At 44.1% G+C, this 16,336-nt stretch overlaps 1 protein-coding gene across 1 annotated transcript in view; it reads left to right on the forward strand.

Moving 5' to 3' along the window:
* The window catches only part of LOC125373257, a 38,498-nt gene extending 25,143 nt beyond the window's left edge, over positions 1 to 13,355 (forward strand). The window contains exon 3 of the mRNA XM_048384258.1: positions 13,185 to 13,355. Coding sequence (XP_048240215.1) covers positions 13,185 to 13,355 — 171 coding nt within the window. The remainder of the gene's footprint in view (positions 1 to 13,184) is intronic.
* Positions 13,356 to 16,336: the final 2,981 nt, after the last annotated feature.

The following is a 16,336-nucleotide window of genomic DNA, read 5'->3' on the forward strand; positions in this document are numbered from 1 at the left end:
AGTATGTATCCAGTGTCTCACTGTCAGTATGTATCCAATGTCTCAGTGTTAGTATGTATCAAGTGTCTCACTGTCAGTATGTATCCAGTGTCTCAGTGTTAGTATGTATCCAGTGTCTCACTGTCAGTATGTATCCAGTGTCTCACTGTCAGTATGTATCCAGTGTCTCACTGTCAGTATGTATCCAGTGTCTCACTGTCAGTATGTATCCCCAGTTTCCTACTGTCAGTATGTATCCAGTGTCTTAGTGTCAATATGTATCCAGTGTCTCACTGTTTGTATGTATACCCAGTTTCTCACTGTCAGTATGTATCCAATGTCTCAGTATTAGTATGTATCCAGTTTCTCACTGTCAGTATGTATCCAGTGTCTCACTGTTAGTTTGTATCCCCAGTGTCTCACTGTCAGTATGTATCCAGTGTCTCAGTGTTTGTATGTTTCCAGTCACTCACTGTCAGTATGTATCCCCACTTTCTCACTGTCAGTATGTACCCAGTGTCTCACTGTCAGTATGTATCCAGTTTCTCACTGTCAGGTATGTATCCAGTGTCTCACTGTCAGTATGTATCCAGTGTCTCACTGTCAGTATGTATCCAGTGTCTCACTGTCAGTATGTATCCAGTGTCTCACTGTCAGTATGTATCCCCAGTTTCCTACTGTCAGTATGTATCCAGTGTCTTAGTGTCAATATGTATCCAGTGTCTCACTGTTTGTATGTATACCCAGTTTCTCACTGTCAGTATGTATCCAATGTCTCAGTATTAGTATGTATCCAGTTTCTCACTGTCAGTATGTATCCAGTGTCTCACTGTTAGTTTGTATCCCCAGTGTCTCACTGTCAGTATGTATCCAGTGTCTCAGTGTTTGTATGTTTCCAGTCACTCACTGTCAGTATGTATCCCCACTTTCTCACTGTCAGTATGTACCCAGTGTCTCACTGTCAGTATGTATCCAGTGTCTCAGTGTTTGTATGTTTCCAGTGTCTCACTGTCAGTATGTATCCAGTGTCTCACTGTTAGTATGTATCCAGTTTCTCAATGTCAGTATGTATCCAGTGCCACACTGTTAGTTTGTATCCCCAGTGTCTCACTGTCAGTATGTATCCCCAGTGTCTCAGTGTCAGTATGTATCCAGTGTCTCAGTGTCAGTATGTATCCTGTGTCTCACTGTCAGTATGTATCCAGTGTCTCACTGTCAGTATGTATCCAGTGTCTCACTGTCAGTATGTATCCAGTGTCTCACTGTCAGTGGGTATCCAGTGTCTCACTGTCAGTATGTATCCCCAGTCACTCACTGTCAGTATGTATCCAGTGTCTCACTGTAAGTATGTATCCAGTGTATCAGTGTTTGTATGTTTCCAGTGTCTCACTGTCAGTATGTATCCAGTGTCTCACTTTCAGTATGTATCCAGTGTCTCACTGTTAGTTTGTATCCCCAGTTTCTCAGTTTCAGTATGTATCCAGTGTCTCACTGTCAGTATGTATCCAGTGTCTCAGTGTTAGTATGTATCCAGTGTCTCACTGTCAGTATGTATCCAGTGTCTCACTGTCAGTATGTATCCAATGTCTCAGTGTCAGTATGTATCCAGTGTCTCACTGTCAGTATGTATCCAGTGTCTCACTGTCAGTATGTATCCAGTGTCTCACTATCAGTATGTATCCAGTGTCTCACTGTCAGTATGTATCCAGTGTCACACTGTCAGTATGTACCCAGTGTCTCAGTGTCAGTATGTATCCAGTGTCTCACTGTTAGTATGTATCCCCAGTGTCTAACTGTAAGTATGTATCCAGTGTCTCAGTGTTTGTATGTTTCCAGTGTCTCACTGTCAGTATGTATCCAGTGTCTCACTGTCAGTATGTATCCAGTGTCACACTGTCAGTATGTATCCAGTGTCTCACTGTTAGTTTGTATCCCCAGTGTCTCAGTGTCAGTATGTATCCAGTGTCTCAGTGTCAGTATGTATCCTGTGTCTCACTGTCAGTATGTATCCAGTGTCTCACTGTCAGTATGTATCCAGTGTCTCACTGTCAGTATGTATCCAGTGTCTCACTGTCAGTATGTATCTAGTGTCTCACTGTCAGTATGTATCCCCAGTTTCCCACTGTCAGTATGTATCCAGTGTCTTAGTGTCAGTATGTATCCAGTGTCTCACTGTTTGTATGTATCCAGTGTCTCACTGTCAGTATGTATCCAGTGTCTCAGTGTTTGTATCTTTCAAGTGTCTCACTGTCAGTATGTATCCAGTGTTTCACTGTCAGTATGTATCCAGTTTCTCACTGTCAGTATGTATCCCCAGTTTCCCACTGTCAGTATGTATCCGGTGTCTTAGTGTCAGTATGTATCCAGTGTCTCACTGTTTGTATGTATCCAGTGTCTCACTGTCAGTATATATCCAGTGCCTGAGTGTTTGTATGTTTCAAGTGTCTCACTGTCAGTATGTATCCAGTGTCTCACTGTCAGTAAGTATCCAGTGTCTCACTGTCAGTATGTATCCAGTGTCTCACTGTCAGTATGTATCCCCAGTTTCCCACTGTCAGTATGTATCCAGTGTCTCACTGTTTGTATGTATCCCCAGTTTCTCACTGTCAGTATGAATCCAATGTTCAAGTATCAGTATGTATCCAGTGTCTCACTGTCAGTATGTATCCAGTGACTCAGTGTTAGTATGTATCCAGTGTCTCACTGTCAGTATGTATCCAGTGTCTCACTGTCAGTATGTATCCAGTGTCTCAGTGTTATTACGTATCCAGTGTCTCACTGTCAGTATGTATCCAGTGTCTCACTGTCAGTATGTATCCAGTGTCACACTGGCAGTATGTATCCAATGTCTCAGTGTTAGTATGTATCCAGTGTCTCAGTGTCAGTATGTATCCAGTGTCTCACTGTTAGTATGTATCCAGTGTCTCAGTGTTAGTATGTATCCAGTGTCTCACTGTTAGTATGTATCCAGTGTCTCAGTGTCAGTATGTATCACGTGTCTCACTGTTAGTATGTATCCAGTGTCTCAGTGCCAGTATGCATCCAGTGTCTCACTGTTAGTATGTATCCAGTGTCTCAGTGTCAGTATGTATCCAGTGTCTCACTGTTAGTATGTATCCAGTGTCTCAGTGTCAGTATGTATCCAGTGTCTCACTGTCAGTATGTATCCCCAGTTTCCCACTGTCAGTATGTATCCAGTGTCTTAGTGTCAGTATGTATCCAGTGTCTCACTGTTTGTATGTATCCCCAGTTTCTCACTGTCAGTGTGTATCCAATGTCTCAGTGACAGTATGTATCCAGTGTCTCAGTGTCAGTATGTATCCAGTGTCTCACTGTCAGTGTGTATCCAGTGTCTCAATGTTTGTATGTTTCCAGTCACTCACTGTCAGTATGTATCCAGTGTCTCACTGTCAGTATGTATCCAGTGTCTCAGTGTTTGTATGTTTCCAGTCACTCACTGTCAGTATGTATCCCCAGTTTTTCACTCTCAGTATGTACCCAGTGTCTCATTGTCAGTATGTATCCAGTTTCTCACTGTCAGTATGTATCCAGTGTCTCACTGTCAGTATGTATCCAGTGTCTCAGTGTTAGTATGTATCCAGTGTCTCACTGTCAGTATGTATCCAGTGTCTCACTGTCAGTATGTATCCTCAGTGTCTTACTGTCAGTATGTAACCCTTGTCTCACTGTAAGTATGTATCCAGTGTATCAGTGTTTGTATGTTTCCAGTGTCTAACTGTCAGTATGTATCCAGTGTCTCACTGTCAGTACGTAGCCAGTGTCACACTGTCAGTATGTATCCAGTGTCTCACTGTTAGTTTGTATCCCCAGTGTCTCAGTGTCAGTATGTATCCAGTGTCTCAGTGTCAGTATGTATCCAGTGTCTCACTGTTAGTATGTATCCAGTGTCTCAGTGTTAGTATGTATCCAGTGTCTCACTGTCAGTATGTATCCAGTGTCTCACTGTCAGTATGTATCCAATGTCTCAGTGTTAGTATGTTTCAAGTGTCTCACCGTCAGTATGTATCCAGTGTCTCAGTGTTAGTATGTATCCAGTGTCTCACTGTCAGTATGTATCCAGTGTCTCACTGTCAGTATGTATCCCCAGTTTCCTACTGTCAGTATGTATCCAGTGTCTCAGTGTTATTATGTATCCAGTGTCTCACTGTCAGTATGTATCCAGTGTCTCACTGTCAGTATGTATCCAGTGTCACACTGGCAGTATGTATCCAGTGTCTCAGTGTTAGTATGTATCCAGTGTCTCAGTGTCAGTATGTATCCAGTGTCTCACTGTTAGTATGTATCCAGTGTCTCAGTGTTAGTATGTATCCAGTGTCTCACTGTTAGTATGTATCCAGTGTCTCAGTGTCAGTATGTATCACGTGTCTCACTGTTAGTATGTATCCAGTGTCTCAGTGCCAGTATGCATCCAGTGTCTCACTGTTAGTATGTATCCAGTGTCTCACTGTCAGTATGTATCCAGTGTCTCACTGTTAGTATGTATCCAGTGTATCAGTGTCAGTATGTATCTAGTGTCTCACTGTCAGTATGTATCCCCAGTTTCCCACTGTCAGTATGTATCCAGTGTCTTAGTGTCAGTATGTATCCGGTGTCTCACTGTTTGTATGTATCCCCGGTTTCTCACTGTCAGTATGTATCCAATGTCTCAGTGACAGTATGTATCCAGTGTCTCAGTGTCAGTATGTATCCAGTGTCTCACTGTCAGTGTGTATCCAGTGTCTCAATGTTTATATGTTTCCAGTCACTCACTGTCAGTATGTATCCAGTGTCTCACTGTCAGTATGTATCCAGTGTCTCAGTGTTTGTATGTTTCCAGTCACTCACTGTCAGTATGTATCCCCAGTTTTTCACTCTCAGTATGTACCCAGTGTCTCATTGTCAGTATGTATCCAGTTTCTCACTGTCAGTAAGTACCCAGTGTCTCACTGTCAGTATGTATCCAGTGTCTCAGTGTTAGTATGTATCCAGTGTCTCACTGTCAGTATGTATCCAGTGTCTCACTGTCAGTATGTATCCTCAGTGTCTTACTGTCAGTATGTAACCCTTGTCTCACTGTAAGTATGTATCCAGTGTATCATTGTTTGTATGTTTCCAGTGTCTAACTGTCGGTATGTATCCAGTGTCTCACTGTCAGTACGTAGCCAGTGTCACACTGTCAGTATGTATCCAGTGTCTCACTGTTAGTTTGTATCCCCAGTGTCTCAGTGTCAGTATGTATCCAGTGTCTCAGTGTCAGTATGTATCCAGTGTCTCACTGTTAGTATGTATCCAGTGTCTCAGTGTTAGTATGTATCCAGTGTCTCACTGTCAGTATGTATCCAGTGTCTCACTGTCAGTATGTATCCAATGTCTCAGTGTTAGTATGTATCAAGTGTCTCACTGTCAGTATGTATCCAGTGTCTCAGTGTTAGTATGTATCCAGTGTCTCACTGTCAGTATGTATCCAGTGTCTCACTGTCAGTATGTATCCAGTGTCTCACTGTCAGTATGTATCCAGTGTCTCACTGTCAGTATGTATCCCCAGTTTCCTACTGTCAGTATGTATCCAGTGTCTCAGTGTTATTATGTATCCAGTGTCTCACTGTCAGTATGTATCCAGTGTCTCACTGTCAGTATGTATCCAGTGTCACACTGGCAGTATGTATCCAGTGTCTCAGTGTTAGTATGTATCCAGTGTCTCAGTGTCAGTATGTATCCAGTGTCTCACTGTTAGTATGTATCCAGTGTCTCAGTGTTAGTATGTATCCAGTGTCTCACTGTTAGTATGTATCCAATGTCTCAGTGTCAGTATGTATCACGTGTCTCACTGTTAGTATGTATCCAGTGTCTCAGTGCCAGTATGCATCCAGTGTCTCACTGTTAGTATGTATCCAGTGTCTCAGTGTCAGTATGTATCCAGTGTCTCACTGTTAGTATGTATCCAGTGTCTCAGTGTCAGTATGTATCCAGTGTCTCACTGTCAGTATGTATCCCCAGTTTCCCACTGTCAGTATGTATCCAGTGTCTTAGTGTCAGTATGTATCCAGTGTCTCACTGTTTGTATGTATCCCCAGTTTCTCACTGTCAGTATGTATCCAATGTCTCAGTGACAGTATGTATCCAGTGTCTCAGTGTCAGTATGTATCCAGTGTCTCACTGTCAGTGTGTATCCAGTGTCTCAATGTTTGTATGTTTCCAGTCACTCACTGTCAGTATGTATCCAGTGTCTCACTGTCAGTATGTATCCAGTGTCTCAGTGTTTGTATGTTTCCAGTCACTCACTGTCAGTATGTATCCCCAGTTTCTCACTCTCAGTATGTATCCAGTGTCTCACTGTCAGTATGTATCCAGTTTCTCACTGTCAGTAAGTATCCAGTGTCTCACTGTCAGTATGTATCCAGTTTCTCAGTGTTAGTATGTATCCAGTGTCTCACTGTTAGTATGTATCCAGTGTCTCACTGTCAGTATGTATCCTCAGTGTCTTACTGTCAGTATGTAACCCTTGTCTCACTGTAAGTATGTATCCAGTGTATCAGTGTTTGTATGTTTCCAGTGTCTCACTGTCAGTATGTATCCAGTGTCTCACTGTCAGTACGTAGCCAGTGTCACACTGTCAGTATGTATCCAGTGTCTCACTGTTAGTTTGTATCCCCAGTGTCTCAGTGTCAGTATGTATCCAGTGTCTCAGTGTCAGTATGTATCCAGTGTCTCACTGTTAGTATGTATCCAGTGTCTCAGTGTTAGTATGTATCCAGTGTCTCACTGTCAGTATGTATCCAGTGTCTCACTGTCAGTATGTATCCAATGTCTCAGTGTTAGTATGTATCAAGTGTCTCACTGTCAGTATGTATCCAGTGTCTCAGTGTTAGTATGTATCCAGTGTCTCACTGTCAGTATGTATCCAGTGTCTCACTGTCAGTATGTATCCAGTGTCTCACTGTCAGTATGTATCCAGTGTCTCACTGTCAGTATGTATCCCCAGTTTCCTACTGTCAGTATGTATCCAGTGTCTTAGTGTCAATATGTATCCAGTGTCTCACTGTTTGTATTTATACCCAGTTTCTCACTGTCAGTATGTATCCAATGTCTCAGTATTAGTATGTATCCAGTTTCTCACTGTCAGTATGTATCCAGTGTCTCACTGTTAGTTTGTATCCCCAGTGTCTCACTGTCAGTATGTATCCAGTGTCTCAGTGTTTGTATGTTTCCAGTCACACACTGTCAGTATGTATCCCCACTTTCTCACTGTCAGTATGTACCCAGTGTCTCACTGTCAGTATGTATCCAGTTTCTCACTGTCAGTATGTATCCAGTGTCTCACTGTCAGTATGTATCCAGTGTCTCACTGTCAGTATGTATCCAGTGTCTCACTGTCAGTATGTATCCCCAGTTTCCTACTGTCAGTATGTATCCAGTGTCTTAGTGTCAATATGTATCCAGTGTCTCACTGTTTGTATGTATACCCAGTTTCTCACTGTCAGTATGTATCCAATGTCTCAGTATTAGTATGTATCCAGTTTCTCACTGTCAGTATGTATCCAGTGCCACACTGTTAGTTTGTATCCCCAGTGTCTCAGTTGTTAGTATGTATCCAGTGTCTCACTGTTAGTATGTATCCAGTGTCTCAGTGTCAGTATGTATCCAGTGTCTCACTGTTAGTATGTATCCAGTGTCTCAGTGTCAGTATGTATCCAGTGTCTCACTGTCAGTATGTATCCCCAGTTTCCCACTGTCAGTATGTATCCAGTGTCTTAGTGTCAGTATGTATCCAGTGTCTCACTGTTTGTATGTATCCCCAGTTTCTCACTGTCAGTATGTATCCAATGTCTCAGTGACAGTATGTATCCAGTGTCTCAGTGTCAGTATGTATCCAGTGTCTCACTGTCAGTGTGTATCCAGTGTCTCAATGTTTGTATGTTTCCAGTCACTCACTGTCAGTATGTATCCAGTGTCTCACTGTCAGTATGTATCCAGTGTCTCAGTGTTTGTATGTTTCCAGTCACTCACTGTCAGTATGTATCCCCAGTTTCTCACTCTCAGTATGTATCCAGTGTCTCACTGTCAGTATGTATCCAGTTTCTCACTGTCAGTAAGTATCCAGTGTCTCACTGTCAGTATGTATCCAGTGTCTCAGTGTTAGTATGTATCCAGTGTCTCACTGTTAGTATGTATCCAGTGTCTCACTGTCAGTATGTATCCTCAGTGTCTTACTGTCAGTATGTAACCCTTGTCTCACTGTAAGTATGTATCCAGTGTATCAGTGTTTGTATGTTTCCAGTGTCTCACTGTCAGTATGTATCCAGTGTCTCACTGTCAGTACGTAGCCAGTGTCACACTGTCAGTATGTATCCAGTGTCTCACTGTTAGTTTGTATCCCCAGTGTCTCAGTGTCAGTATGTATCCAGTGTCTCAGTGTCAGTATGTATCCAGTGTCTCACTGTTAGTATGTATCCAGTGTCTCAGTGTTAGTATGTATCCAGTGTCTCACTGTCAGTATGTATCCAGTGTCTCACTGTCAGTATGTATCCAATGTCTCAGTGTTAGTATGTATCAAGTGTCTCACTGTCAGTATGTATCCAGTGTCTCAGTGTTAGTATGTATCCAGTGTCTCACTGTCAGTATGTATCCAGTGTCTCACTGTCAGTATGTATCCAGTGTCTCACTGTCAGTATGTATCCAGTGTCTCACTGTCAGTATGTATCCCCAGTTTCCTACTGTCAGTATGTATCCAGTGTCTTAGTGTCAATATGTATCCAGTGTCTCACTGTTTGTATGTATACCCAGTTTCTCACTGTCAGTATGTATCCAATGTCTCAGTATTAGTATGTATCCAGTTTCTCACTGTCAGTATGTATCCAGTGTCTCACTGTTAGTTTGTATCCCCAGTGTCTCACTGTCAGTATGTATCCAGTGTCTCAGTGTTTGTATGTTTCCAGTCACACACTGTCAGTATGTATCCCCACTTTCTCACTGTCAGTATGTACCCAGTGTCTCACTGTCAGTATGTATCCAGTTTCTCACTGTCAGTATGTATCCAGTGTCTCACTGTCAGTATGTATCCAGTGTCTCACTGTCAGTATGTATCCAGTGTCTCACTGTCAGTATGTATCCCCAGTTTCCTACTGTCAGTATGTATCCAGTGTCTTAGTGTCAATATGTATCCAGTGTCTCACTGTTTGTATGTATACCCAGTTTCTCACTGTCAGTATGTATCCAATGTCTCAATATTAGTATGTATCCAGTTTCTCACTGTCAGTATGTATCCAGTGTCTCACTGTTAGTTTGTATCCCCAGTGTCTCACTGTCAGTATGTATCCAGTGTCTCAGTGTTTGTATGTTTCCAGTCACTCACTGTCAGTATGTATCCCCACTTTCTCACTGTCAGTATGTACCCAGTGTCTCACTGTCAGTATGTATCCAGTTTCTCACTGTCAGTATGTATCCAGTGTCTCACTGTCAGTATGTATCCAGTGTCTCACTGTCAGTATGTATCCAGTGTCTCACTGTCAGTATGTATCCCCAGTTTCCTACTGTCAGTATGTATCCAGTGTCTTAGTGTCAATATGTATCCAGTGTCTCACTGTTTGTATGTATACCCAGTTTCTCACTGTCAGTATGTATCCAATGTCTCAGTATAAGTATGTATCCAGTTTCTCACTGTCAGTATGTATCCAGTGTCTCACTGTTAGTTTGTATCCCCAGTGTCTCACTGTCAGTATGTATCCAGTGTCTCAGTGTTTGTATGTTTCCAGTCACTCACTGTCAGTATGTATCCCCACTTTCTCACTGTCAGTATGTACCCAGTGTCTCACTGTCAGTATGTATCCAGTGTCTCAGTGTTTGTATGTTTCCAGTGTCTCACTGTCAGTATGTATCCAGTGTCTCACTGTTAGTATGTATCCAGTTTCTCAATGTCAGTATGTATCCAGTGCCACACTGTTAGTTTGTATCCCCAGTGTCTCACTGTCAGTATGTATCCAGTGTCTCACTGTCAGTATGTATCCAGTGTCTCAGTGTCAGTATGTATCCAGTGTCTCACTGTCAGTATGTATCCAGTGTCTCAGTGTTTGTATGTTTCCAGTCACTCACTGTTAGTATGTATCCCAAGGCTTCTCACTGTCAGTATGTACCCAGTGTATCACTGTCAGTATGTATCCAGTTTCTCACTGTCAGTATGTATCCAATGTCTCGGTGTTAGTATGTATCCAGTGTCTCAGTGTTAGTATGTATCCAGTGTCTCACTGTCAGTGTGTATCCAGTGTCTCACTGTCAGTATGTATCCCCAGTCACTCACTGTCAGTATGTATCCAGTGTCTCACTGTAAGTATGTATCCAGTGTATCAGTGTTTGTATGTTTCCAGTGTCTCACTGTCAGTATGTATCCAGTGTCTCACTGTTAGTTTGTATCCCCAGTGTCTCAGTTTCAGTATGTATCCAGTGTCTCACTGTCAGTATGTATCCAGTGTCTCAGTGTTAGTATGTATCCAGTGTCTCACTGTCAGTATGTATCCAGTGTCTCACTGTCAGTATGTATCCAATGTCTCAGTGTTAGAATGTTTCCAGTGTCTCACTGTCAGTATGTATCCAGTGTCTCACTGTCAGTATGTATCCAGTGTCTGACTATCAGTATGTATCCAGTGTCTCACTGTCAGTATGTATCCAGTGTCACACTGTCAGTATGTACCCAGTGTCTCAGTGTCAGTATGTATCCAGTGTCTCACTGTTAGTATGTATCCCCAGTGTCTAACTGTAAGTATGTATCCAGTGTCTCAGTGTTTGTATGTTTCAAGTGCCTCAGTGTCAGTATGTATCCAGTGTCTCACTGTCAGTATGTATCCAGTGTCTCACTGTCAGTATGTATCCAGTGTCTCATTGTTAGTATGTATCCAGTGTCTCACTGTCAGTATGTATCCAGTGTCACACTGTCAGTATGTATCCAGTGTCTCAGTGTCAGTATGTATCCAGTGTCTCACTGTCAGAATGTATCCAGTGTTTCACTGTCAGTGTGTATCCAGTGTCTAGTGTATCCAGTGTGTATAACAGGCTTTGAACAGTACTCTGTTATATCAAAGCGTGTCAACTTGATGTGGGAAGAAAGCCCGACGTGCTGCATGTTTCAGACGTTTACCACTTTTTGCAAAACCAGCGAGCATGGTATGGTGCTGACAAATCATGAAACATAATCGGGGTGACTCAGGTTTCGAACCCATAGTATGGCTCGTCAAAGGGACGAAACTGTGCACAGTGACTTACAGCGCCTAGACGCCTGGGCGTGTAGAACACTTTAAAACTTGTACTTCATGTCATGTTATTTCAAGTTATGTTTCAAACACTCTCCCCCACACTCTCTCACCCTCGTTCAGAGCTTCTTTTCTCTGTGTTTGGCGATAGCTTGACTGCCGAGGATCGCCCTGCGGTTCTTCATAACAGTCTGTAGGTCTGCTTGAATGCTACACAACGTCAAAAACACCTCGTTAGTGTGGGCCCATTCGGGAGTAGTTGAGGGCATCGGTACAGGACCAGGGGGAGATAACTCTGGCAGTACAATGACGTCACTTCCGGTTCCGGTGGTGCACGCCTCCAAGATGGCGGCATTTTCATTTCCGGAAGGCTCGCGCACCTCCAAGAGGGTGGCACATCCGTTTCCGGGGAGGAGGCGACCATAAAAAGCGCTCGTAAAATATGAAAATATCTCAAAATAAAAAGAAGCGCATGTAAAAACCTTTATGTACATTTTTTGTTCTTTTAAAAAAAAGAAGAAGTGGTGGTGGTGGTGGTGGCGATTCCCATCCTAAAAAAAGACAACACAACACATTGTTTTTTTCAACATTTTAATCCCCCGCTCACATGAAGCAACACAACAAAACAAAAGCCACAGGATTAGGGGCGTCCCTGTGATTTTTGTGATTTTTTTTCCTTTTTACCACTAGGGTGTGAACCTATGTACACCCCTTAAACGCAGTGAACAGGAACTTTGTCACTTGGGTGTGAACGTATGTACATTCCTACCATGCAGTGAACATATGTACACTCCTCAAACAGGAACGTTGACAGTCAGGTGATCGTAGGTTCAGTGAACAAGTGTCAGGTCAATAAGGGCAGAAAGGTTGGTTCTTTTGATGTAGGGTACGCGTCTGGGCACTCAGTCGAAAGGCAGGCATCTCATCCACAGGAATGGAGGTAGACACTTTGGTATGAAACCATGCTAATACCTTGGCATCATTCTTGCAGTGTCCTTCCAGTCCAACGTATCTAACAGTTGATTAAAAGTCCAACCACGCACGCGATAGGTTTTCCAAACTGGACTGACCCTTGTGTTTCTTTTCCATAGGAAATTGTATGGGTCATGGGAGAGAAAGTGTGTGTGTGTGTGTGTGTGTGTGTGTGTGTGTGTGTGTGTGTGTGTGTTTGAAAAGAGAAAGGCAATGCTTAAAGGATCAGTTGCCTTGTAAGACGTCAGGGAGTCCACATCGTGTTCAGACTGTGGGAAGACATTTTCTAGAAGAGATGCCTTACTTCGTCATAAAAAACACGTCCATGGCTTATCACCAACACCATCACCCTTGTGACCAGTGACATCACCGCTTAGGGGTCGCTCTTGAGTTTGTGCACAGCATGAAAGAAGCGGATCGTGCCTTTCCCGAAAAAGGGGTGGCCCCGCATTGGCTGGTCATCGATGATTTGCTGGGCGACAATACGAAAGAAGAAGAAACGGAAGTGCTGCGATGGTTTACCAAGAAAAGTCATCACCGAAACACATCCGTGCTGTATCTCACTCAGAACTTGTTTGCTCAATCGCTGCAACATCGCACCATCAGTCTGAATGCTCACTACATGGTCCTCTTTAAAAATCCGAGATGCATCGCAGATCGACAGTCTGGCTCGCCAGGTGTTTCCTGGCAAAGTTCCTTTTCTACGTGAAGCCTATGAAGACGTCACCCGAGCGCCTTACACTTACCTGTTCTTGGACTTGAAGCCCACCACATTGCAAGACCATCGCGTATGCGCCCGCCTGTTCTCGAGATCCGAATTACCCCTCGTGTTTGTGCCGGTCCTATGAGATGTTGAGACTTTCATAAAAGCAGGCAAACCCGCTGACCTTCCTTCAGTTGAGCCACAGTCATCATGGGGCAAAGACGGAAACAGGTTCATCCTACGAAGGGAAAGAACAAAGACCAAGAGATGATGAATGATGTCTTTGACAGTATGGTCTCCCCCTCATCGCTACAGGGACTTGTGACCTCTGCATTTCACAAGACTCCTTCACCAGGATCATCTTCCTCTTCAATGGTACCCGTGAACATGCATCTTCAGCAGCAGCCACCACCACGTCCTTCAACATCATCAGCACCCTCGCCACCCTCGTCACCACATGATCTTCAACGCTTTCAACCTCTGCAGCAGCAGCAGCAGCAGCAGAAGTCCCCGCCAGGCACGTCTTAACTCTTCGATGGTACCTTTGAACAAGCATCGTCAGGAACAACAACGCCCTTCCTCATCAGCACCCTCGTCACCCTCGCCACCACTCAATCTTCAACGCTTTCAACGTCTGCAGCAGCAGAAGTCCCCACGAAAGAAGAAAAAAGGCAAGAGACCATCTATTTTTCCGACAAGGGATGCGACAACCCTTGCCGTCAAAGGAAGAAATCGGCTTTTGCAGTGCTTTGCGATTGTCGTGCGGAACCTGAGAGACATAATGATACCCTGACTAAAATTGTCAATCCACGTCTGCCAGTGGATGAACGTCTTAGCTACCTGATGCACGCAGTGGTAGTGGAACACTTGCAGGGGTCTTGACATGCATTCTATTGCAATGGCAACATTATCGTCAAGCACCAATCAACAAACAGGGTAACACCAGGCACCACCGACCTACAACAACAACAACAATGACTAATAAGCCAAAAGTAAAGGCTCATGAAAATCTCATGAAAGCGTATCAAGCTGATGCTCGCAGACGATTGGCGCACATGCGGAACCCAAAGAAAGTCCAAGAAGGCAGATCAACAGTTGCAACTCCCTCCTGCCACTGCCTGTTTAAAGAGAGAAGCTGCAGATCAGGTGCCTCATTCAGGCTAACACCTCCATGCAGGAAAGATGTCTCTGTGCCACAGGAAACAGAAACATGCTCTGTGTCATTTGTGTTCTGCCGCTCCAGCGATGCGCAAAGCCATTCTCAAACATGCTCCTACCGATCTCATCCCTGCCCTTTGTGAATGTGTGGTGAACTTGTATGCAGGCAATATTCCCATGACCACGACTCAACGTCAAAACTTGCAACGACACGGTAAAGACTTGAATACGCTCATGAAAAAACAAGTACCTCTAAAAAGAAAAGTAAACTTCTTCAACATGGAGGAGGATTATTAGGAGGACTCATTCCCCTTATTGGTTCTGCCCTAGCCTCTTTGTTTGGAGGAAAGTAATAAATTGTCTGACACCAGGAAGGTTGGGATCAGTGTGTGGTGTGCCACCATGAAGTACGCATGCAAGATGGTGTTGGTGCCTGAATACACATGGCAAAGTCTATGGCAAAAAATTTGGAAGAGATCGACGCGTTGAAGCAGAGGTCACAGCAGCCTTTTCACATGCGGGAACAAGAATACAAGCAACTGTTGCAACGCATGCTAGAGTTGCAGCGCCAACAGCGCAACAACAACAACACCATCAAACCACTACAACACAAAGTGACACCACCACCACCATCGCCATCACCATCAACAATGGACACCACAGGTAGACCTGCCCCTCCTCAACAAGTGATAGACGAAGTGGTCATGAGTGTCCCTAAAGCCATGTCCAGTAAAGCCATAAATTTGATGACAAGGATTCAAAACAATCCCGACTTGAGTTGGACTCCAGAGGGAACGCTGACCGTGAAAGGGAAACCTGTCCCTGGCACACACATGGTGGACTTCACAACGATTTAGTGCGTCAACAGTCATGTCCCTCATGAAATGATCGGAAATCCTCAATGATGGCAATGGATGCAGAAGCAGCAGCAGCAGCAACACAATCCTCACGCCACACCAAAAACACCCAATAGCAAGTTCCCCCTCCCAAAGTTCTCCCCACAAAGTCACAAAGAGAGAAGAAGAAGGAGGCGGCGGCAGCTGGATCCACAAGCGGAAGAAGAAGAAGAAGATGAGATGCCACCCCCACCTCCTTCACGACAGCTGGATCCACAAGAGGAAAAAGATGAGATGCCAACCCCACGATTGATGACCCCTCCTCCGCCTGATACCAAACAGGACAAATTCATCAACAGGCGAGGTTCATGGATACCCTTTAGCTCCCCTCTCTATAAAAAGGCCATTCATGTACTGAGTGGCATCATTCTGAGAGAAATGAAGCGACAGACCAAGACACGACAGCGCATTCTTCCCTCTGCTGCTGCAGGGAAACAAAACAAAGGATTTCCTACTTCCCTTTGGACGGCCAGGTTGGAAAAAACCTACTTTCATCCTGAACATCCTGCAAGTTTCTGAGGCTGGCAACCTTTGTGGAAAGCAGCACGCATCCACGCTCAAGATGCAAGAACCAGTAAAAGCAAGAAGAAAACCATGCCATCGCAAAGTCAAATCAAGCGTTGGTTGCAAACCCAAAGTACCTGCACCTTGCACAAACCAGCCAGACATTCCTTTCCGAGAGACTACTATCATGTGGGAGGCGTCGATGAATTGTGGCAAGCAGACTTGAGTGACATGATTGCCTTTCAAGACGACAACCAAGGATTCAAATATCTGCTGTGATCAATGTGTTTTCAAAGATGGCATGGGTGCAACCCCTGAAGGCCAAGAGCAGTTCAGCTTTGACCGAAGGTTTTCAAACCTTGCTGATGCAACAAGCCAAAGACTCCCTGCTCAATTGCAAACAGACAAAGGCAGAGAATTTGTCAACCGCCCTTTCCAGGCTCTCATGACGAAGCATGGCATTCATTTCTACACCAGTCAAAATCCTGAAACGAAAGCAGCCGTGGTTGAACGGTTTCAAAGGAATGTGGCAATACTTTACACAGCATGGGACCAGACACTATTTGAAAGTCTTACCCCAGTTGGTCAAGTCATACAACGGTTGTGTGCATTGGACCATTGGTCAGTGACCTGTGGACATCCTCCCAGGAGATCCCCAGTCAGAAATTTGGGTGTTAGACTACATGGAGGAACAACAACAACGGCCGCAGCGCAAAAAGAAAATAACAACACAAAAACTGTCGTCCCCCAAGACAAGATCCCTCTCTCTTTAAATGCTGGGCACCCGTGTACGCCTGATCAAAACCAAAGGCACCTTTGAGAAAGGTTATCTCCCCAACTGGATCACTGAACTGTTTACGGTGGACCGGTTGGTGACAGGGAGA

The sequence above is a fragment of the Haliotis rufescens genome, unplaced genomic scaffold (genome assembly GCF_023055435.1).
Source record: "Haliotis rufescens isolate VD_foot unplaced genomic scaffold, xgHalRufe1.0.p SCAF_5, whole genome shotgun sequence".
Classification (NCBI taxonomy): Eukaryota; Metazoa; Mollusca; class Gastropoda; order Lepetellida; family Haliotidae; genus Haliotis; species Haliotis rufescens.